Source organism: Macaca fascicularis, chromosome 11, assembly GCF_037993035.2.
Source record: "Macaca fascicularis isolate 582-1 chromosome 11, T2T-MFA8v1.1".
NCBI classification, from domain to species: Eukaryota; Metazoa; Chordata; class Mammalia; order Primates; family Cercopithecidae; genus Macaca; species Macaca fascicularis.
In genome coordinates, this window is record NC_088385.1 from 82,101,727 (window position 1) to 82,124,892 (window position 23,166).

Sequence of the window (23,166 nt, forward strand, 5' to 3'; positions counted from 1 at the left end):
TAGATAAAAGTAGCAGAATAGATATGAAAGCTCAGAGGTTGGAAACCTCACAATCCATTTTAAAAGCTGTTAGATAGTTCAAAATGACTGGAAGAATGTGGGGAATGAGCTGAGTATAGGGAGATGAGCTTAAGAAAACCCGATCTTTTAGGTTTTATGTGTTAAGGTCACAGCTTGAACTTTTCTGAGAGATATGAGGTATCAGGGAAGAATTTTATTCAGGAAGTAATGTATATTGCAAAAGGGCATTCCAACATCAATGGGTTGAAACAGCATTGGGAAGGAGGCAGAGTTGATGAGGGGGGAGTACACATGACAAGTGGTAAGAGTTTGAACTAAGGCATAAGCATTGAAAACAGTGAACGAGAGAAATTTAAAGAACCAATGGATAAATTCAAGAACCAATACACCTGAGACTGAGTGGATAATAGAGAGTGTGAGAAAAATCTAGAATATCTCAGAGCCTTGGCCTACAGCAAGGGTAGTGCCACTCACCCTGTACAAATGACTGACTGGCAGAATAAATAATGATTAAGTGCACAGTGGCTCCAATATGAAGCATTTATTCTTTATTAAGTACATCCAAGAAATCAATTTTCCTCAGTAGTTTATAGAACTTTAAAATAAAAATGGAAGGATATGACAAGAGCTTCTTCTCATGATCAGAAACTAATACATCCATGTCTACTCTGCAGATTCTCTTTGCTCTTCTCTTGCTTGGCTTGTTTTATATATGCTCATTACCTTCTATTTCTTTTTTTAAAGTACTTTCTTTTTTGTAAGCATTTCATGTTTGTCCTTGCTGGTCAACCTGGTAGTGATTACAGCTTATCAAGGTACATGTTTTATATCTGCAAGCACTACAAACCATAATCTGATAAAAGCATGTTACATAATCTGCAGTAAACATAGCCTAATGTACACAATTCTCTCCTGATAACAACTTAAACAGGAAGTCAAAAGTAATATGTAAAATAAGATATGATCTATAGCTGTATCAAAATCATGAATTACTCTAAGTGACTTCCTCTTTGCAGAGTCACTGGTTCATTAGCACATATATTTATATACTATAAAATTTAAAACAGGGACATACATTTTTAACTATACTATAATTGCTCCATCATTCAAATATGTATGTCCTTTCCATTAAAAGTTAGCTTAAAATTCCTATATAATATCCCTTGTCTTTTTAATAAAATGTGAGTTTTTCCTTAAAATTCCCTAAACTTTTATTTTTAAAATGTAAAAATAGAAAAATCAATATATACAATTCCATAAACAGTATGGTTAACTGAGAAAGCAATTATATAGCATACAAGCAAGTAACTTACAAAGATATAGAGATCTATAAAATATACATAACTATAAAATTCATGTAAAAACATTACAACATATAATGTAATATTTTAAAGTTTTCAAAAGGTCTTTTAGAATTACAAAGACTATTAAGCATAGGATTTCAAAAGTCAGTTGTGTTGTGGATGTTTGAAATGTCACTTCTCTTAAATGCTCTTTTATTAAGTTTAATACTAAATAACAGGTTTTACTATACCAAAATCAAAGAAGAATGCAGGCAGTGAGGCAAATCCAAAAGCAGAATGATTTACTGTGTCACCAATTCTAACAAAATACACCAAAAAAATCTCATAAGTAGAGATATTTCCTACAAATAACCACATGTGAATGCTTATATTAGGAAGATTAAGATGACTATTAGGAGTATGCTGTCATGTTAACATGTTACATTCCAAAAGTAGCTTCCCATTTTTTTTACGGTATAACAGACTACACAGTTTCTGATTATAGAAACAGAAAAATATGACATGCCAACATTAAGAATAGGTTTCTTAAGAACTAAATAAAAATTATCAATGAAAAACGCACTATATGCATATTGAGCACCTCCAGTATTAGTCATTTTTAACAAGAACAATTTGTATGGTTTAAGATTTCTATAGTTGGATAAATTTTTCCAAGAAAAAGATATGTGACAAAAATAGTGTTATAGACTTATTTCTGCCAAAATGTCTTCTAGCATATTGTTTTAATTTTAATAACCAAATTTTTTAAAAAGTCAAGAAATAAAGAATTTAGCCAGTGAAAATAGCACTAAGAGGTTTACACATATTTTCCCTCTCATATCTTAGTACTAAGTTTTAGTACTTCCTCAAATCTTGAAAAGCGCAACTTTGAATTTGTTGGGTACACATGTATCACACTTCTCATGTTGCTGCCAAGTACAGATGGATACAGTGATGTCTAAAGTCATATTCTACAAAGTAAATATTTTCATTTTTGAATCACTTATTTTTTCTAATTTATGTTACATTAACATAGAAAATTTAAAATTATGAAGTTGGAAACAACTCATAAAGTTGTCTCTTTTCTCTGCATTCCCAGGAAGAAATGACTAGCAAAGAATTTAGAAAGAATGACTACAATACATGTAACTATTAAATAACATATATTTAGAAGGAAATGTTTCAATTGTTTGTTATACAAAAAGAGATGTTTAGAATATGATGCATTCATTTTAGGATACAAAATATGCTTTCACATTTTAGGCAATAATTACTGAACTATTCCTTAGATTCATATTTGCAACAATACACTTTTAGGATCTTTGTTTAAAAAGATAATGTATTGATCTTAATAAAGAACATTTCCCATTCATATTCTATTGTTTCTAGCTAAATAACAATTGTATGCTGGTAAAAAGGATGCTGTTTTAAAACAGAATAAAAGAACAAATACAACTGGTCATTAGAAAAACTACATTGTGCTCTATTTAACCAACAACAGTACATAATTTAGAAGACAAAGATTTACAAGACAAGTCAGTATTTAAATGAGCATCATAGGGGTAAACCTCCATCATTCTAAATATTCTATATACAGAAAACATCTATAATCACACTGCTTGAAACATTTCTCTTGCATATCCTTTAATATATTCATATGTTAAAAACATGTTGAATTATTTCACTGGCTTTAGGCCCAATTCTAATTTATCAAATTGACAATGGTGGCAAATATATTCTGAGGAAGAGATAGCTAAAAACAATGTGAAAGGACAGGAAACTTGGTTAATAAATACATGCTGCCATATTGTTTGATGCAGACATAACTTTTCTATTGAAGTTAATAAAAAATGACCTCTAAAATATATGCAAGATAAGTAATAAACCAAAAAGACACCTTTACAAATGTATGAACATGTGAGCAGGCATATACATGCACAAACACTCACATGCCCCTACATCTATCCTTCTGGATAGTTCTTTCCAGACTCAACGAAAAAAAAAAAAACAGAATAAAGGAAGTCCTAGGAAAATATATTCCAGTGTTTGATCATCCTTTACACTGAAATCATCTCTCCAATAAAATGCTTAGTGCTGATGACATATGTTATTATTAAAGACTAAATCCCCCATGGAGTACGCAAGATGGTAACAAAATCTTCATCATCTATTATTTCTATACTTAAACCTTCATAGTAATCTTCAAATTCACCATATGAAACTTCATCAGACTTGCTGCAGGCAACTTTTAACGTTTCTAGAAAGGATGATTTAATTTCTTCCTCTGTTGAATGGCCTGTAAAATAGTACTGAGTATGAAACAGTTTCCTAAAAAGTTCAGTGAAATGACTGATGATGATAAAGGAATACTTAATCATCTTATGAAATACATGCAACAATTTGAAATCTTTTGTCAAACTACCAGCCAATTTATTTACACATGAACTGGAATTATTTCATCTCATTCAATTTGCCACTCCTTCCCTGCCCCCTGCTCTCCTGCACTGATCTATCTCCAGGATCCTAGCATAGAACACAATTTTTTTTTATCATAAAATTTTAAAAAGAACAGAGGAATTGAAAGATGAAAGGAAGCTATAGTGACTGGTCAGATAACACTGAAAAGAGAATAAACAGAGGCCCATATACAATAGCAGAAAAGGGGTCAAAAAACTTCTATGTGACCCTCTAAAACGTTTTTTTTGTTGTTGTTGTTTTTTATTATACTTTAAGTTCTAGGGTACATGTGCACAACGTGCAGGTTTGTTACATATGTATACATGTGCCATGTTGGTGTGCAGCACCCATTAACTTGTCATTTAAATTAGGTATATTTCCTAATGCTTTCCTTCCCTTCTCCCCCCTCCTCCCTCCCCACAATAGGCCCAGGTGTGTGATGTTCCCCTTCCTGTGTCCAAGTGATCTCATTGTTCAATTCCCACCTATGAGTGAGAACATGTGGTGTTTGGTTTTCTGTTCTTGCGATAGTTTGCTGAGAATGATGGTTTCCAGCTGCATCCATGTCCCTACAAAGGACACGGACTCATCCTTTTTTACGGCTGCATAGTATTCCATGGTGTATATGTGCCACATTTTCTTAATCCAGTCTGTCACTGATGGACATTTGGGTTCATCACTCACCATCAGAGAAATACAAATCAAAACCACAATGAGAATTAAAAAGTCAGGAGACAACAGGTGCTGGAGAGGATGTGGAGAAATAGGAACGCTTTTACACTGTTGGTGGGACTGTAAACTAGTTCAACCATTGTGGAACACAGTGTGGTGATTCCTCAAGGATCTAGAACTAGAAATACCATTTGACCCAGCTATCTCATTACTGGGTATATACCCAAAGGATTATAAATCATGCTGCTATAAAGACACATATGCACACATATGTTTATTGCAGCACTATTCACAATAGCAAAGACTTGGAATCTAAAACGTTTTAAAGTCAGGTTATGTTTTAAATAACAGGCTTAGATGGGAATACCACTCAAACCGTTTGTCTAATGGGGTGGACAAAATTAAGGTGAGAGTTAATTTTTTTCCCTCAAACCAGAGGTTCTTTAATGGACATAGACAATAATGCATTGCAAAGTGTCTTCCAAACTAAAGGAATGAAATCTGCTTTGAATATTAAGAAGTTTGCTTTCTTTTAAAAACATATACAAGAAATAGAGAAAAAGTGATTATTCTATAAAATACAAGTTGAATGTAGAAAGACTGAATAATGATGCTACATAGAGATGGTAATATAAAATAATAAAATGAAGTTTTAATTGAATGTTAGTCAAGGTTAAAAACTAATCAAGATCCCATCTATATAAAAACAAATTTTGGAGAAATTTCCCTCTTTGTTTACCATCCATACTTTTGAACAGAGGAGTTTTAACACAATTTTTATCTGAGGAAACATTTTTCACTCTGATTTATATTTCAAATAGTGAAGAATTTCATACCTCCTTTATATCCCTCACCCAGGAAATACCTACCTCCTATCATCTATAACTGAATTTTTTTCAGTCCTCTCGGAGACTAGAAAATATTTACAGCAACAAATGTTATATTTCTAAAACTATTACATAGAAATATATTTGGGATATCCCATTTATATTAAACCTTAAAATACTTTTTTCTAATATATTACTTAAGCAAATTTAAGAAGGAATATTTTCTATAGTTAAAATTAAATTGTATGTGGTATAAGAGCCTTACCTTGAAATTAATTGTAAATTCTGAACAAACTATATCCCAGAGGTGGGCATATGAATAGATTATAATTTGCAATAATAAATAATAATGGGGTACTTTTTTTCTTCTTTGAAATACAGTGACAAGTTTTCTTCTATTTAGGAATATTTAGCTTACCTATTGTCATTCTTAATGTGAACGCAAAGACAAATTATGGAATTTCTGAAACCAAGAAAGGCTTTCCCAACAACAAAAATAAAACCCTCATCAAAAATTCCATGAAACGTAATAAACCTGAAGCTATTTTAGCAACCTAATTAATATTATTAGATGAGAAAAGAGAAAGAGAAAAAATACATGGTGTTAAACTATTTCGTTCTTATATTTAGTATGACTAAGAGAAAGAAACAGACAATGACATGTGTTTAAAGGAAAAAAATACACTAGCACCAATTAAATATACACTAGAAATTCTCTTAGAGTAGCTGTAATTTATTTAATGTCATGAATAAGCAAATTAAACTATTTCGACCAGAAATAGGTAATTAGAAATTTGGAATCCAGTGATGATTAGCTTTAATCTTCATAACCAAATCTCACGTTTTTCATTTCATAATTAAAAGTGACAAATTAACCATATATAAGAGTTAATGATGATAAGAAACCAAAGTAATTACAGTGTTTCTCTTTTAATAGTAAGGAATAAAATTCTAAAAATAATAGTATTCTATAGTATTTAGCAGTACAGAATTAAAGTTATAAGTTGAAAAGAAATTATTATAAAATATGGTCAATAAATATTCCTTAAAGATGGACAATCAATAAATGTACAAATATATGTTTAACCTCCCTAGTAATGAAGGAACTCCAAGTAAAATGTTTTTTTTTTTTAACCTATCAGATTGGCAAAGTGAAAGTTTTTGGCAAAGTTGTGGAGGAAAAGAACTCTTCAACAAATGGCTATATAATCTAGTATAGTCATTTTACAATGTCATTTGGAAGTATCACTTAAAATTTTAAATGCAGACATCCCAGTAATTCTAGGTATTAATATCACTCCAGGGAAGCAGTAGAAAACAGGCCTGAAGAGTCACAAATAAGTGCATTTATTGCTTCATTAGTTGTTGATCAATAATTAGAACTTAAAATCTAACAATAAAACAATGGCTAGGTAAATGATAGTATATTGACTTATAAAAAGAATAATATACTGCAAGATAAAAAATAACGAGGCTCAATGTAGATTAATATATAAAGAACTCCAAAACATACTGGTGAGTGTAAAAAGCAAATTATATAACATTCTCTTCAGTGTACCTTTCATGTCAAAAAAACTTCAAAAAGTATTAAATATTTACAGTATGCACATAGCCATGAAAATTCATAGAATAAGTAAAATTCATAATGTATTAGCTGGAATATATATGCTAAATGATAATTTTGACTTCTATGGAAGGAAATGTAAAGAGGAGAGTTGTGGTCAAATGCTTTCTTTATAAAAAGGATGTACTGATAAAACAATTATGTAAAAAAGTTAGAAAAAATACAGTAGGATATGAATCTCTAGAGTTACTTTATGGAATTTACAATATCCTCGAATTTTGATAGATATATGTACGTTCATTCTATGCATAGCTCCATCCCTAGAGAAAGACACTCCTTCATTTCGCTTAAATCCTTAAGTATGGATAACTATATAAGAAGATATAGTAGAAATAACTCTGAGAACCTGCATATGTATTTATCTATTTTCTAAAGCTATTTCATTCTTTTTAACTTAAATCCCTTACTATCTCCTAAATAGGAAATGAGTTCTATATTGATAATAAATATCAAACAAACAAACGAGTACAGGCAATAGACCTAAGAACTATTAAATGAAGAAAGGCAAATAGTTCTTAAGTTTCTGGTTCAAAAAAATAGTTTATTTCCCCCCCCCAATGCCTCAATCTAAGGTTTAAATTAATATAAAGATATTATCTTTAAGTAATATTTTCAAAGTCCAATGCATTTTAACTCTGAATAATTACCTGAAATTACTTGAGAATGCTTCTTTGCACAGTAACATTTTCTTATGTTTGTAATAGGCACACTGCCAGTTTTGTTGAAATCCAGTTTCATAAAGGCCTAATAGACAAATGTTATTATTATTAGTTTGTTAGTTGGTTGTGTTGTTTTGAGACAGAGTCTCGCTCTGTCACCCAGGCTGGAGTGCAAGATGTGATCTCAGCTCAGTGCAATCTCCTCCTCCCAGGTTCAAGCAATTCTCCTCCTTCAACCTACCAAGTGAGTAGCTGGGACTACAGGCGCCTGCCACCAGGCTCAGCTATTTTTGGTATTTTAATAGAGATGGGGTTTCGCCATGTTAGTCAGGCTGATCTCAAATTCCTAACCTCAGGTGATCCATCCACCTTGGCCTCCCAAAGTGCTGGGATTACAGGCGCGAGCCACCATGGCCAGCCTGACAAATGTTATTTTTTAAGTAAAATTATTAGACATAGGAATCTAATTTTCTATTTTATAGTAGGTTATTTCTGAGCTATAAACATGGCATTTTAAAAGTACTATACTGATATATGAAAGAACCGTTATAAATACAGGAGAAAAAGATAGTGAAGAAAGATATTAGGAAATCTGTACTCAATTAGAAAGCTCTACCACTTTCTAGCATCCTGACCTTGAGAAAGTAACCTGACCTCTATTTCCATGACCTCTCTCCCCTGAAAACTGAAGAGATGGGTAAAAGACCTCTCAGGTAACTTCCAGCTCTAGGATTCGTATAAATAGCCAAAAGAGATTGCCAAGATGAATATTTTAACTCAAGAAGTGAATTTGCAAATATTTCCTCCCTAAAATCAATGAAAAAGTGAAATACTTTTTAAATGAGTTATGTTACTCTATTTCTTGAAATTTAATACACTTTTTAAAATGTAGTTGTGTTATTGTTCCTCTAATTCAGTGTAGCTCTGAGTATCATAAGATATCAGGAAATATTTCATTGGAAGAGTATTCACTATTTAGAAAGACACAAGCTACCCAAAGCAACATTCTACATTTGCAGTGGGGTCAAAACTAGAATCAAGTCTGGTTATTCACAATATTGCATTCATAGAAATATGGAAGCTATTGTAGACTGACTTGTGTTCCTCCAAAATTCATATGTTGAACCTAATCCCAGTAGCTCAGAATATGACTGTATTTGGAGGTAGGGCCTTTGAAGGGATAATTAAGTTAAAATGAAATCATTAGGGTGGCCCCTTATCCAATATGACTGGTGTCTCCTCATAAGAAGGCAGTAGGGCCAGGCACGGTGGCTCACGCATGTAATCCCAGCACTTTGGGAGGCTGACGTGGGTGGATCACCTGAGATCAGGAGTTCAAGACCAGCTTGGCCAACATGGTGAAACCCTGTCTCTACTAAAAATACAAAAAGTAGCCAAGATGGTGGCACATGCCTGTAATCCCAGCTACTTGGGAGGCTGAGACAGGAGAATCGCTTGGACCCAGAAGAGGGAGGTTGCAGTGAACCAAGATCACACCACTGCCCTCCAGCCTGGGCAACAGAGCAAGACTCATCTCAAAAAATAAATAAATAAAAGACAGTAGGATGCAACACAGACAAAGGGAAGACCATGTGAGGACACAGAGAACAGGCAGCCATCTGCAAGCCAAGGAGAGAGGCCTCAGAAGAAACCAAACCTGCTGACACCTTGTTTGGGAACTTCTAACCTCCAGAGCTATAAGACAATAAATTTCTGTTATTTCAGTCACCTAGTCTGTAGTATTTTGTTATGGTAGCCCAAGCAAACTAATACAGAACTGCATAACACTTCTCTTGCCCTCTGTTCCCATTACCAAGATTTATGAAAGACACAAGTCTCCAATTTTGATTCCAGATTCTCAAACCTATCACCAGGAAGGACATGGAAAGCATGAATAAGTACACATTTATAAATATTATGTGGTGAATTTGTCTAATTTAAGGTTTTTACTGTGTCTCTTGCCCAGTAGAGACTAATTTCTGTATTTGAGATTTATATAATTATTTACATTATATAGAATAGCTTTGTTTCAATATTAAGTACATATACAAAAGAAAAAAAAGCTAACTACATTGCTCAAAAGTATGATCCAAAAAATGGCTACCAAAACTCAAGTAATACGTAGCTTCCTATTAAAGTCAGTACTCCTGTTTTTAATTCCAATTTAACATGATTATTTTAATTTGCAAGTTAATATTTATCATGCATATTCTAAACACCAGAGAAACATTTTTTAGTCATCATCCTAAAACAAAATGTCTGGAGTATTGACACTGGAACAGCCACAATGCTAAGAATTGTATATGCATTATCTTATTCAATCTTTACACCAATTCTATGAGAAAGGAAACTGAGGCTTAGGAATATTTTATAATACATATATTCACATAGCTAGTAATTTATGGAGGCAACAACTTATGGAGCTAGTAATTTGTTAACCAAAATTTGATTTCAAATTTTATTTTCCCCTCATAGTATTTCTCTAAAATATATACACAAGTTATTTTGCTTCATTCTGGGTCGATTTGTATGCATATGGACTTGTTTTCTGTTTTACTAAACCCAACATATGTTACAAGTAAATAGATTTAAAACATTTTAAATGGTAATTCATTAAACTTTTAAAATACTCAACCTAACAATCTATTAAAAATAACAATTTGAAAGATTACTTAACAAAGTTACCTTTCGAACATATGATTTCCTATATTCATTCATTTCACCAATAATACCACGTTTGAATTCTCCGTAATCAACCTTACCATTGCCATTGTCATCCAGAATTAGCCATGCAGACTCAAAATCCTAGAAATAATCAGAGATAAGTGTTGCAATTTTAAGTTATATATTGTCACAACAAAATCATCTTAGTTGTATTTTGTTACATCTTCTGTAGTCCTAAATACGATAACTCATTTAATAAGAAAATTGAGGAAGTTACAAAAAAAGTCCAATCAAAGCCACTAAAAAAGTGATTTACAGGAACCTATGGTAAACAGTTCTGTAAAGATAGGAGCCATTTAGGAGTGGCAATAGCTCACAAATTTATCTTTTTTAAGTTTTATTTTTGATGGACAAATAATAATTGTATATAGTTATAGGGTACAATATGATATTTCAATACATGTATTTCAATACATGTGTATATTGTAGAATAATACAGTCATATCTACCATCTTAAATATTTATCATTTCTTTGTGATGAGAACATTTAAAATCCTCCCTTTTAGGTATTTTGAAGTATACATTATTATAAACTATAGTTACCATGCTGTGCAATAGATCACCCAGAACTTAATCCACTGTGTAATGAAAACTTGTACTTTTGACCAATTTTCTATTTTCCTTGTATACCAACCCCCCTCCCCATGCTCTGGAAACAAATTTATCTTTTCAACTTTATTTCTATATCTATACATCTATCTACATAGAGATATATAGATATCTGTGTGTGTCTGTGTATGTGTGGTTACCATTTACTCAATTTTAAACATTTAAATACTTTTAATGTATTATATCTGTGTTAATTCAAAAGTCACATTCGGTCCTGGAGTGCTTCCAATGGCATTATAACCAGTAATTATATTTCTGCTAGTCTTCATGCTTGAAAATATAGATTTGAATGACTCTAATATCATTCTATAATTTACACTGAAAGGTATAATTTTTAATAAGTCCCTTATGCCAGTTTATTCACTTTACCATTACATTACCATTTACTTCTTCAGCAAATGCACTATTTAATAGAAAGTTCTAACACAGTTTTCCTCGACAACAAAGAAATTACAGCATCATTTTCTCAAACTCAAGTAAATATATTTTTTCAATGTTTTAATCAAGTTGTTACCTTTAAATGTGAATGTAGATAAAATACCTAACAAGGTGCTTAGCAAATAATAGGTACTCAAAAAATATCATTTTCCACTCCCTGCTTTTGTTTTCAAAGAAAACTTCAACTAGAAAAACAATCTAAAGATGCCTGCCTTCCCTCAGTTCTCAACAACCCCATACATCTTTGTCTATCATAATGTACTGCACATTATGCAGACTTTAAGCGTCTGTGCATTTAAACTGAAGATGAGCTTGACCTTTAAAATCATGAGTAATATGCACAGGAGAAGACCAATTTGCTCATCCAATTCATGGATTACTAGAATTGAAAGATACTTTTTAAAGTTTAAAAGAAGTAATTTTCAAGATTTGAGTAATTTAACATAATCGTCAACAAGAAATACATATTTATATTTATATATACTTAAGAGATATACATCTATATACTTTTTCTTTCAAAGATATGGTACACAATGGAAAATAATTACATTAAAAAAAGCTGAAGGAAATCACTGATAGTTTCTCTATATAAATTAGGCTTTTTAGGGTACATGTCAATTTTTTTAAATCTCAAATCAGGGAGAATGGCTGACTATGCCTTCCCACAAACATTCTCTAGTTTCAAAATTAGACCTAGGTTAGTGATTCCTAAGTTCTTCTTCTCAAGCTGTTTGTATGTGCTTATCATTGCATGAGCAGTTTACAGTGATATTACAGAAAAAATATAAAATATTATTAAAATATATGAGAAAAGGAGAACGCGTGCTCATATTTTCATAATATGTTCCCTCTATGTTAGAAGTCTTATATAATTACTATAGTTTTTGTTCCTAGACCTAATCATAACAATTTAGCAAATTAATCAAAAAGGGAAGTATTGTTATGATACAGAAAAAGTACTAGACGGGAACATATTAACTAGGTTCTAGTCCTACATCAGCTATTAATTACTTGTGATTTTATAAACACATACACACACAAGCATATACACACACACGCAAGCGCACACACACACATATATATACATATATATTATATATATATGATTTCATCCATAGGCCCAGTTTATAATTCCCATTGCCCTTCCTTGTTCTTGTTACAATCTTTTATTATAATATTAGGGCACTTTAGGCCTCAGAAAATGGAATCTCTCTCTCTCCCTCTCTGACCTTCTCCTGCCCTTCTTTCACCTGCTCTTTTCCCTCTTCAAGGCAGGAATCATCTCCTGCCTTTCTGTGTTGGAGCTGTCCATAAAAAATTCTCTGACCTACCTTGTCTAATTGTAGGCCATAAGACCCCCATTTCAGAAGGGGTCCTGCCCCCACCATGGAGGAAGGAATGCTGCACAGAGGCCAAGAAGAGTCTGAACAGGCATTCCTTACTGGGTTTCCTTCTTCAGTCTATCAGTATTAGGTCATACACTTTTGTCCAATCACATTTCTACACAGTTGTCCATGTATCAGTCATGTCTATCCAATGTAGTCTCCATAGAAAAGTCAAGAGGACAGGGTTCAGGGAGTTTCTGGGTAGCTAAGGTTGTGGAGGTTCCTGGAGGGTGGCACCCAGGGAGGGTATGAAAGCTCTGCACTCCTTCCCCCATACCTTGCCCTATTCATCTCTTCATCTGTATCCTTTGTAATATCCATGAGAATAAACAGGTAAATATAAGTTTTCCTGAGTTTTGTGAGCTGCTCCAGCAAATTAATTGAACCCAAGGAGCGGGTCGTGGAAACCCCAAACTTGAAATTAGTTGACCACAAGTTCCAGGGACCCAAACCTGTGACTAGTGCCCTATGCAGAGTGTGTTGGGGGCAGGGGTTGTCTTGTAGAACTGAGATCTCACCCTGTGGGATCTGAGTCTATCTCTAGGTAGATAATGTCAGAATTGAATTGAATTAGAGGCTGTCCACTGGGTTTCAACTGCTTAGTATGGGTGGAACCCCCACATGCATTTGGTTGCAGAAGTATTCTGTGTTGATTATTGCTGTGTGAAAGCAGAGGAAACATAGTTTGTGTGATTTTTCCATTCTCACTCATGTGATTGTAAGCAAAGACAAGGTTTTCTAATTTCCTATTGCTGCTTTATTATTGTTGTTGTTGTTGTTGTTGTTTTAATCTACAAAAGGAAGAGAGGAAGTTAGATTATCCCTAGTATGTATCACTAGGTGGGCAAAAGATTAAACATCATAAAAACCAAAAAGATGGGTATGTCAGAACAATGTTAGGCAACATGATATTAGCACAGAATTGTACAGCTGATATGGCAGATTCCCATGTAATTTTCTCATTTGAGCTTCCAAGCAACTCTAACAATAACAATTACCTCTGGATTGCTCAGGCAGAGCCCCCCATTCAAAAAAGTTAAAAGACTGGTCCAAGATCATACAGTTCAAATAGTAAAGCCAGAACTTGAACCTAAGTGTCCTAAGTTCAATTTTCAGTGTTCTTTCTACAAAATACACATCTTGTGACAAGATCTTTTGAAGCAAAAGAGAACAGTGCAAGAGATCCTTTATCTGAAATCCTTGAAACAAATGTGATTCATATGCTTTTAGAATAAAACCCATTCTTCTTAGTATGATGTGCAAGACTTTAATGTACCAGACGTTTCTCTCCATTCTTCTCTTTTCCTTCCTTCCATAAATTTATCCATTCAAACTAACGCATTATCTGCTTAACTTTCCATATGCTGGGTTCTATTTCAGATGTTAGAAAAAGAGCAGGAACACAAAAACACTCTGGTCCCACCCTGATGAGACTTAATGATTTACTTACAGGCAGAGCCAGAAAATACTTACAACGTGGCATGAAAAAAAAAATGATAATAAAACGAGAAATTGGTATCGAAAGGACCAAAGATCAAATGGGAGTGCTCCTTTAGACAGAAGTGTCAGGGTAATGCTCTTGACAGAGAAAGCTGTGGCCTGAATGCTAAGAAAACCCAGCAAGCTAAGATCTAGTAGATTATTCACAGTGGAGGGAACCGTATGTGTGAAGGTTATTAATCATTTGCAGTGTCAGAAACAGGCCACACTCCCTTCCCCTCCAAGCTTTCACATATGTGTCTCCTTTTCATAAAATACACATTGTCTGATTCACACTCCTCTTTCGCCCTTGTCTGGTTAACTCTTCCTCAACCTTCAAAACTCAGCTTAGATGTCCTCCTCCAGGCATCCTTCCATGATCTTTGCTCTCCTTCCCTAGAACCTGTCTTGGAATCAGGTATCTATCCCATGTGTTCCAAAAACATTCTCCATCGAATACATATTTTGTTTTATGTTCATTTTCCTTCAATTACGGTGATCTCAAGAGTACAGAGTATTATCTCAGAGCTTAGCACAATGCCTGGTTATTAAGCTCTTTATAAATATAGAATGGAACAATATTTAAACTTTAAAAACCAACAGGGCTTGTCACCTGATAGCTTAACACTGATAACAGGGCATAGAGAAGGAGAAAATAAATGAAAACTAAAATTTCAGTAGAACAGTGAATAATGCCACCTAAGAATAACATATTATCTGCTGCAGAGAATTTTCTGTGGCACATACCTTTTCAGACACTTCTAAGTGAAACACTTTTAGAGCTTGCTTAAAATCTGCCTTATCTAAAAGTCCATTTCCTTCCTTGTCCAACTGTTGAAAGTATTTTCCCAATCCAGTCAAAATACGAACACCTCTTTTATGTAGTTTTTCTTTTAGCACATCTGTTCAACAAGAGAAATGAAAACAAATTGTTCCTATGCATAAATGTATAAAGCCGCAGTTATCTTTCATAAGAAAATTAAAGTTGATGTAAGTAAAATCAGGAATTTGTGAATATTCAAACAAATCAAATGTAAGACAAAAGACTTTGGAAAATAGGATGTTTTTAATCAAGAGGATTAGCTATAAAATCACATGTAAATATGCCAGAACAATAGCACCACTGTGTGGTGGAAGTGTTATATTTTTAAAACAGAAAAATACAGTTTCACTTTATCACCAAGAGAATAACCTAAATATTACAAATAAAATCTTAGATTTTGTTGCGTAGACAACCTCTTTAACCACCCCCATATCTTTAATCTGTTTTCCTTTTCTTAGTTTTTATCAACTGAATTGCAAAATTGATGACAGTCAAGTAATTCACAAATTATCAGTTCAACATTTTAAAAATAGTTTGAAATCTTCAAATTGTAACTTGTATATAAAATAGCATCAAGGCTTTTGAATTCTATCCTACACTTACATATTTCGTAAGAGGTTATTTGCTTAGATCCCTGTCATTCTCTTTGTAGCTGTTATTTCACTTACTGCGCTTTGTACCATATTTACTTAAGAATAGATTGGTAACTTTACTAAAGCAGTTATTAGATATAATACATGAGAGAAAAAAACAAATGTCACTAAGTTCAATTGTGACAAATACTGTATTGACTATGATATAATAGAGAAAACTGTTTACAAACTTTGGCATCAAGAACATTTGAGAGTCCAAACAAAACTTTTCAAATCTGTTTCTTGCCTTCTCACTGTGAGCGCCTTATCTTTAAAAGATAAATCAGGAGTCATGAAAATTCATACATTAGGTCAAGTGTGATGGCTCATGACTATAATCCCAGCACTTTGTGAGGCTGAGATGGGAGGATCACTTGAGCCCAGAAGTTCCAGACTACCCTGGAGAGCATAGCAAGACCCTGTCTCTACAAAAACAGAAAAAAAAAAAAAAAAAAAAAAAAAAATTTAGCCGGGTGTGATGGCATGCACCTGTAGTCCTGGCTACTCAGGAAGCTGAGGCAAGGAGGGTCACTTGAAACCAGGAATCTGAGGTAAGCTGTGATTGTGCCACTGCACTCCAGCCCAGGCAAAGGAGCAAGGCTCTCTCTCAAAAAAAAAAAAAAAAAAAAAAAAGAGGTTCATAAATTACATGTTAACTTCTGTGATTGCTTGTTTAATACCTTTCTCCATTTTAGACTATGAGATCCAACAGACTAACTGTCTACTGTCTAATCGAGTCTACTATACTGCATCCTCCAAAATTTGGAAAATGTTTTAGTATCCAAAACTGAAATATATCTAATTTATCACCCACAACAACCCTGGAAATTTAATAAGAGAAGTATTATCATCCCTGTTTTAGAGATGAGGAAAGAGATGCAAGGGATTTCTCCAAAGTCATGTGTGTCTTGAACAACAGAGTCCAAACATGAATCTGGCTCCCAATCTCGCATTTTTTTTCTTTTACGCTAGGACATCACAAACTTCTTCAAGATATTATGTAATACATAAGACAAGTATTATATTACAAAAATTACTTTTACATTTCATTCAGCTTATGAGTAAAACCCATATTATCTAGTAATTTCTAAAACACTTAATTTTATAATTCATATAATACTAGTTAGGACCATTAAAGTAAGAAAAATCTTAAAACGTTTAGAAATCCTAAACAATAAAAGTATGTATGTATACTTTTTTAAATAAGCAAAGGGTAAATATAAATGAAGTGCCACTGAGAAGTATCTGGAAAAATGTTGTTTTACTGATTATAAAAAAAAAAAAGGATCAAAAATTCAAAGTACTTGAGAGTATAGTAATAACACATACCTTGAATTGCCTTGAAGACCAGCCTATCATTGGTTTCTTGAATGACTATATCATCCTCCTGGTCCATAGAAGCAGTTCTGCAATTGACATGTTCACAGGGATGAAATATATTATATATATACATATATATATATTCTATTTTATAATCTTGAGTATAAAACTCTAAGCTCTTCCCTGCTCCAGACTCAAAGAAACTCTCACACTTGGAAGAGCGCTTAGAATTTAATCAAGTCCCAACTCTGCCTTCTGCTTTGATGCCCAAGAAGATTAAATTGAGAGCTAAAATCCTTAAAATCTTATAAGGACTACTTGTAAACATTCTTGGTCTTTGTTTTGTTTTGTTTGTTTGTTTTTTGAGACGGAGTCTCGCTCTGTCACCCAGGCTGGAATGCAGTGGCGCGATCTGGGCTCGCTGCAACCTCCACCTCCCAGGTTCAAGAGATTCTCCCACCTTAGCCTTCTGAGTAGCTGGGACTACAGGCGCCTGTCACCATGCCTGGCTGATTTTTGTATTTTTTAGTAGAGATGGGGTTTCACCATATTGGCCAGGCTGGTCTCGAACTCTTGACCTTGTGATCTGCCCACCTCGGCCTCCCAAAGTGCTGGGATTACAGGAGTGAGCCACTGCACCTAGTCAACATTCATTTTTGTAACAATTTTAATGTTTTAAATATTTAATTAAAACTATTAAATTTAAAAGCAATTTTACCTTGCAAAGCATAAGATGAAAAAATGTTATTTTTAAAAGCCCCCTCAAATGCGTTCATTTTTAGCAATATAGTAAATGATGAACACAGACTTCTTACAGCCACTTTGTAGGATATAGCCTCTAACATACATATATAAAATCATGGGAATTATGTTTTTAAAATCACATGTATATATTCCTGTTACTTAAAAAATCATTTTAAAAGCAATGTTTGATGTATAGAACTAATTTTCACTATGCATTTTATCAATCAATAAATACTGTAAGCATATGGGACCCTAAGACTTTTTTAGATACTAAAAAAGTCATCATAATAACAATGTGAAAAAAAATTGTTACAATATTGTATTGATACCCTTTTTTAAAAAAATTTATTCCTTTTGGTAATATTTGGTAAAATAAAAGTGTTATAGCAAAGGCAAATTAATAAGGTATCTTTAACATAAAAATGAATATTTTAAAATATTTGATTGATTATAACTGTTCCCACACATGAAGTGTATTTGAGTACGAGATAGTACATAAAATAGACACACGTAGCTGTGCTTGTTTTTTAAAAATATAAACCTTAGCGAAGTTATAAATACCTTGCAGTAGAATGTCATTTTAAGATAATTTAAAAATAGTGTTTTCACCTGCTTCAAAATGCCAAATGCATATTTAACTTACTTGAGAGAATCCAAAGCTATCTGATCAATATGTGTGATTCGGAGTTTAAGAAATGTGTTTTCTTTGATGCTTTCTGGAAGGCTGGCATGATCAGAACTCAAAAATGTCAAAGTTGCACCCTAAAGAAATGAACAGATGAATGAAGCTAGAAAGTATATAAGAAATAAAATACAACTAACATTAATTTAAAATAATTGATTTTGATTAATGTGACATGATATACTTTAATAATGGTAAAAAAAGTATATTTGGAGAATGCTTATATGTATTTGGAGAAACTATACAGATAAAGAAACTAATATCTCTGTCAATCTCAGAACAGTCTTCTATTTAACAATCCATGTGAATAAAAAAAGCCAGCAATATAATAAACTCAGTTTTTTTAATGAGAATGAAAGGAAAAAAGAAAAAATAAATTAATTGAAATTATGACATCCCTAAATAGAGCTATTGGCCCACAGAATGATATACCACAAATTGAAGAACTGTGAAGATCTCTCATACTCTTTCAGCTGGACTTTTGATGACAGACATTTCCTAACTATAAAATCTAATTTCAACCTAATGAGAACATCAAAACTTCAGCCACAAAATTCCTCTCAAAAAATCTTAATCTAAACTTATAAAATTATTATTTTAATTTCTAAGCTTCTCTAATAAACATAACCAGTACAAGGACAAATACCAAATACAATTTTTTTTTTTTTTGAGACGGAGTCTTGTACTGTCGCCCAGGCTGGAGTGCAGTGGCACGATCTCTGCTCACTGCAGCCTCCGACTCCAGGGTTCAAGCAATTCTCCTGCCTCAGCCTCCAGAGTAGCTGAGATTACAGGCACCCGCCACCACGCCCAGCTGATTTTTATTTTATTTATTTATTTATTTTTTATTTTTTTATTTTTTTTTTGTATTTTTAGCAGAGACGGGGTTTCACCATGTTGGTCAGGCTGGTCTCAAACTCCTGACCTCATGATCCGCTCACCTGGGCCTCCCAAAGTGCTGGGATTACAGGCGTGAGCCACCGCACCTGGCCAACTGGCCAACAAATACAAATTTTAAATAGGGGCTTAATTCTGCCTTTTGCATAGAAGGGAAGGACGTCCTTTCCCTCCATTTTCTCAGCACATTTACTTTACAGAATTTGTAATTATAATGTCAGTACTTTCTCCTCTCTTTGAAATGTATACAAATACTTCTGAAAATTAGATAAGCCTGTTGTCAGTTTTATGACCTAGATAAGGCTTTCTCAAGGACCCGTGAGCCACTCTTTGAGTGTAAACATCAAGGTAGAGAGTACTGCTATCTCCCAGTTTCTGTGAGAGGGTGGGAGCCTAACTTCCTTAGGCACCTTGCTCTAAGTGCAAAACCACCTCCTGTCACAAAGATATGAAAAGTTTGTTTTTTTCTTCCCCTGGATAAAGCCAATTAGCTACTATAGATAGTCACTCTAATTACCAGGTCAATCTAGGATAAACTGTGTGACAAATGGTACCATAAAGTCTTCTTACTTGAGGACTAGTTATTGTTTATACCAAAAACATGTATGTCTAGGGGTAGGAAGGAGGTGATCCCTTTCCTCCCCATCATAATGCTCACTGCCCACATCCCTGTAACAAAAGACAAGTCTACAAGAGAAAAGCATAACAAATTTACTAATGTGCATAAGCATAGGAGCCATACCAAAAAAAAAAAAAAAAAAAAGAAACAGAAAAAAAGAAAGAAAACTCAAAAAGCCAGATGGTTGATACTTAAATATTCTCCTCATTGGTGAGAGGGAAATGGGGGAGGTTGTAAATGAATGGGCCTGGAAGACCAGATTGTGTTTTGTAAATGATTCCCTTTGGTTGCTGAATGGGACCAAAGGACAAACAACAGCCTGTGGACAAGTTATGAGAAGGTGAAGACCAGCCTGTATAACACAGTGAGACCGTGTCTCAATTTAGAAAGAAAAACAACAACAACTAAAGGTAAGATGAAAACTAAAAAAAGAATTCTCAATTTTTTAGTTAAAAATTTAAACATATTTGACTACAAAACTTGGCAAAATTTACCTATACTTCAAATTTAAAGCTTTGTGGGGTTTTGTTTGTTTGTTTGTTTGTTTGTTTTTCCTGCTGGGCAAATATTTCACCTTCCCAGCATTTGGCAAATAAAGCCTTTTGGGAAACCGGCTAGCAAGATGCTGCACCACCATAGCTGTCAGCATGATGGCAATTAGTGTATATCCAACATCGCTCTTTTGCACTTATTTAGTCTTTCATCCAGTCTTCACTGACGAAAAATCTGGACACATATGATGTTTGCTTTGTCTTCATATTTTTAATGCAAAAAATAGAGATATTAAAAATATCCCTTCAGGATTGAGAGCGGTTAAGGCACTTGCACAAGTTGCAACTTATCACATTTAAATCCATTCATTAAATACACATGTATTCAGTGTCTACTAAGTACTTGTCACTCTTCCAGTTGCTAGGAATATGGTAGGGGTCATGATAGATAAGTCCTTACCTTCAAGGGGTTATAGCATCATGTCAGAGAAAATAATGAATAGATAAAAATATACATACATACTATATGGTCAGGACTATGAAGAAAAATTAAGCCCATTAAAAGAACAGAGAAGGGTAGGAGTGCTATATTGGATACTATGTTCAGATTTGGACTCTTTCAGTTTTTAATCTTTTAGATCTTCACAATAGAATAACACCCAGAAATTAGGAAGGCTTTGGAGAAATGAGTGATCTTCTGACAGCACGAAAAACAAAACAAAACAAAAACCTGAAAGAAAAAAAGAAAAAACTACCAGAGATAGAAAAGAAGATATATAAAGGAAGAGCCAAAGAATCTGCAATTCAGATTGGAAGATGGAGAACTATGAGTGATAAAGTGAAATATTATCCTGGATTTAGATTATAATAATCTAGGCAGAACACTTAGTAGAACATAGCAGTTTAGATTGACTTTTTAGTTGAGTGAGGGTAAGACTGAGGATGAGAAGATTCAGAGTCTCCTGTAAATAATTATCATGTTAAGCAATTAAGAATATGTGATCTGTGTAACAGTGTTATGCATAGAAGCATATGTGTATACTTACATGTGTGCCTAAGGGAACAGCCTGCGTCAGTGCATATATGCGTGCATATGAGTGAATACCTATGTGGGTACACCTTTAGGCAGGCGCATCTATGGGCACATGTGCACATTCATGTATTTATCTTAAAAACTGGCACCAAAATTTCTTTTAAGGAGCGTTTAGAAAAAGACTTAATGAGGCATATAGACATGAAAAGACAAGTTCCACAGCCATATCTGGAAAACAAAACAGAATACTCCCATCAAAAAAAAAAAAAAAAAAAAAGAGGGATAGAGTTGAATATTTCTGCATAAAACAATAGATTGGTGGGGAGAAACAAGAGGTGGAAGAGTTAAAAAAATGGAGAAGAGTGCTTTTACCATGGGAAATATTCAAGGGATGTATTTTTAACAGTAGGGATGTCTAATAATAAATTGTAAATTGCTTACAATGCTACAATGTGAACCTCTTTTGATATCCCCTTCAAAATGTCTGCTACACACACAAAGCATCATATATGTGGTTTACATATAGTTGGCTGAATTTCTTTCCTTTCTCTCTCTCTTTCTTTCTTTCTTTCTTTTTTCTTTCTTTCTTTTTTTTCTTTCTTTCTTTTCTTTTTCTTTATTTTCTTTCTTTCTTGGAAATCATAAAAAAGAACAGAGTTCCACATCTACTTCAAAGAAATACGGAATGAGGATAGTGAGAATAAATCATAAACTACACTAAATTTTTGGAGACATAAACTCAAACTTTAAACTTGGAATATGCATTAAACATTCTTCTACGGGTTGTGAAATGGGAGTCGAAGCTGATTTTCTCTAGATCTCAAGAGGCAGGCTTCAGTGCCATATGTATAGTGTATAGTGTATTTAAGTGTAAGATGTAAAATTTTTCCTCAACCCATACTTCTCCCTTAACTGGGTACCAAACTGTACTGGCTCTACTTATCAAATAATTTTTATTTGTCTAATTAGCTTCATAGCCAGAGTCACTTGCTTATTCAGGTTGCCATAATCTCTCTCCTTGATTAATATAATTCAATGCCATCCTGCCCTTGTGTATCTAGTCTTCAATTCCTTCCCCACATTGTAACCAGACAGATCTTTCAAAATCACAAATCTGATCATGCCACCTTCCCCTACTCCATCCACATCTTCTCTTCCAGTGACTCCCCAATACATGTTAGATAACTCTTTAACATAGGCTGCTTTTTAATAAGCTCTAACTCATCTCTTGCCAGCCTCCACCTTGAACTCTCCTCCAATCAGACTGAACTACTTCCAGTTCTCCAAATAAGTCATGTGCTCTCTTCCTTTTTGTTCTTAGCACAAGCTGTCTTCTCCACCTGGAAGCTTTTCCCCACCCTCACCTATCCCCTTATCCCAGCCTTGCTAACTCCTAGTCAAGGGTAGATGGCACTTTCTCTAGGGAACCTCCTTTGATTCCACAAAACTGGGCCGTCACCCCTCCTATCTGGCCCACATTGCCCCTCCTATCTGGCCCTCCTATCTATCTGTGTCTCCAATTAGACTGTCAGCTCCACAAAAGCAGGGAATGAGTCTAACTTACTGCTCCATCTACAGATCTTAGGACAGAAACATATATTACCTGAATGATCACTGTGGATAGTGCTGTATTTTAATCATGATATAAAGTGTAAATACGATTTAAAATTTAAGAGCACTACACAAACTGTAACACTATCTATGCTCCACCCATTCTAGGGAATCCTTGTGACACACCAAATGCCAG

At 33.7% G+C, this 23,166-nt stretch overlaps 1 protein-coding gene across 7 annotated transcripts in view; it reads right to left on the bottom strand.

Annotated features, from left to right (window-relative positions):
• Positions 1 to 556: 556 nt before the first annotated feature.
• The window catches only part of CAPS2 (calcyphosine 2), a 60,947-nt gene continuing 38,337 nt past the window's right edge, over positions 557 to 23,166 (bottom strand). For all 7 annotated transcript variants that reach the window (XM_074007441.1, XM_065524581.2, XM_015431220.4 and 4 more), the window contains 6 exons: positions 18,341 to 18,459; positions 16,963 to 17,039; positions 14,926 to 15,080; positions 10,229 to 10,348; positions 7,532 to 7,628; positions 557 to 3,600 (listed from right to left, as the gene is read on the bottom strand). In XM_074007441.1, the coding sequence (XP_073863542.1) occupies positions 3,425 to 3,600; positions 7,532 to 7,628; positions 10,229 to 10,348; positions 14,926 to 15,080; positions 16,963 to 17,039; positions 18,341 to 18,459 (744 nt within the window). In that variant the 3' untranslated portion in view covers positions 557 to 3,424. The remainder of the gene's footprint in view (positions 3,601 to 7,531; positions 7,629 to 10,228; positions 10,349 to 14,925; positions 15,081 to 16,962; positions 17,040 to 18,340; positions 18,460 to 23,166) is intronic.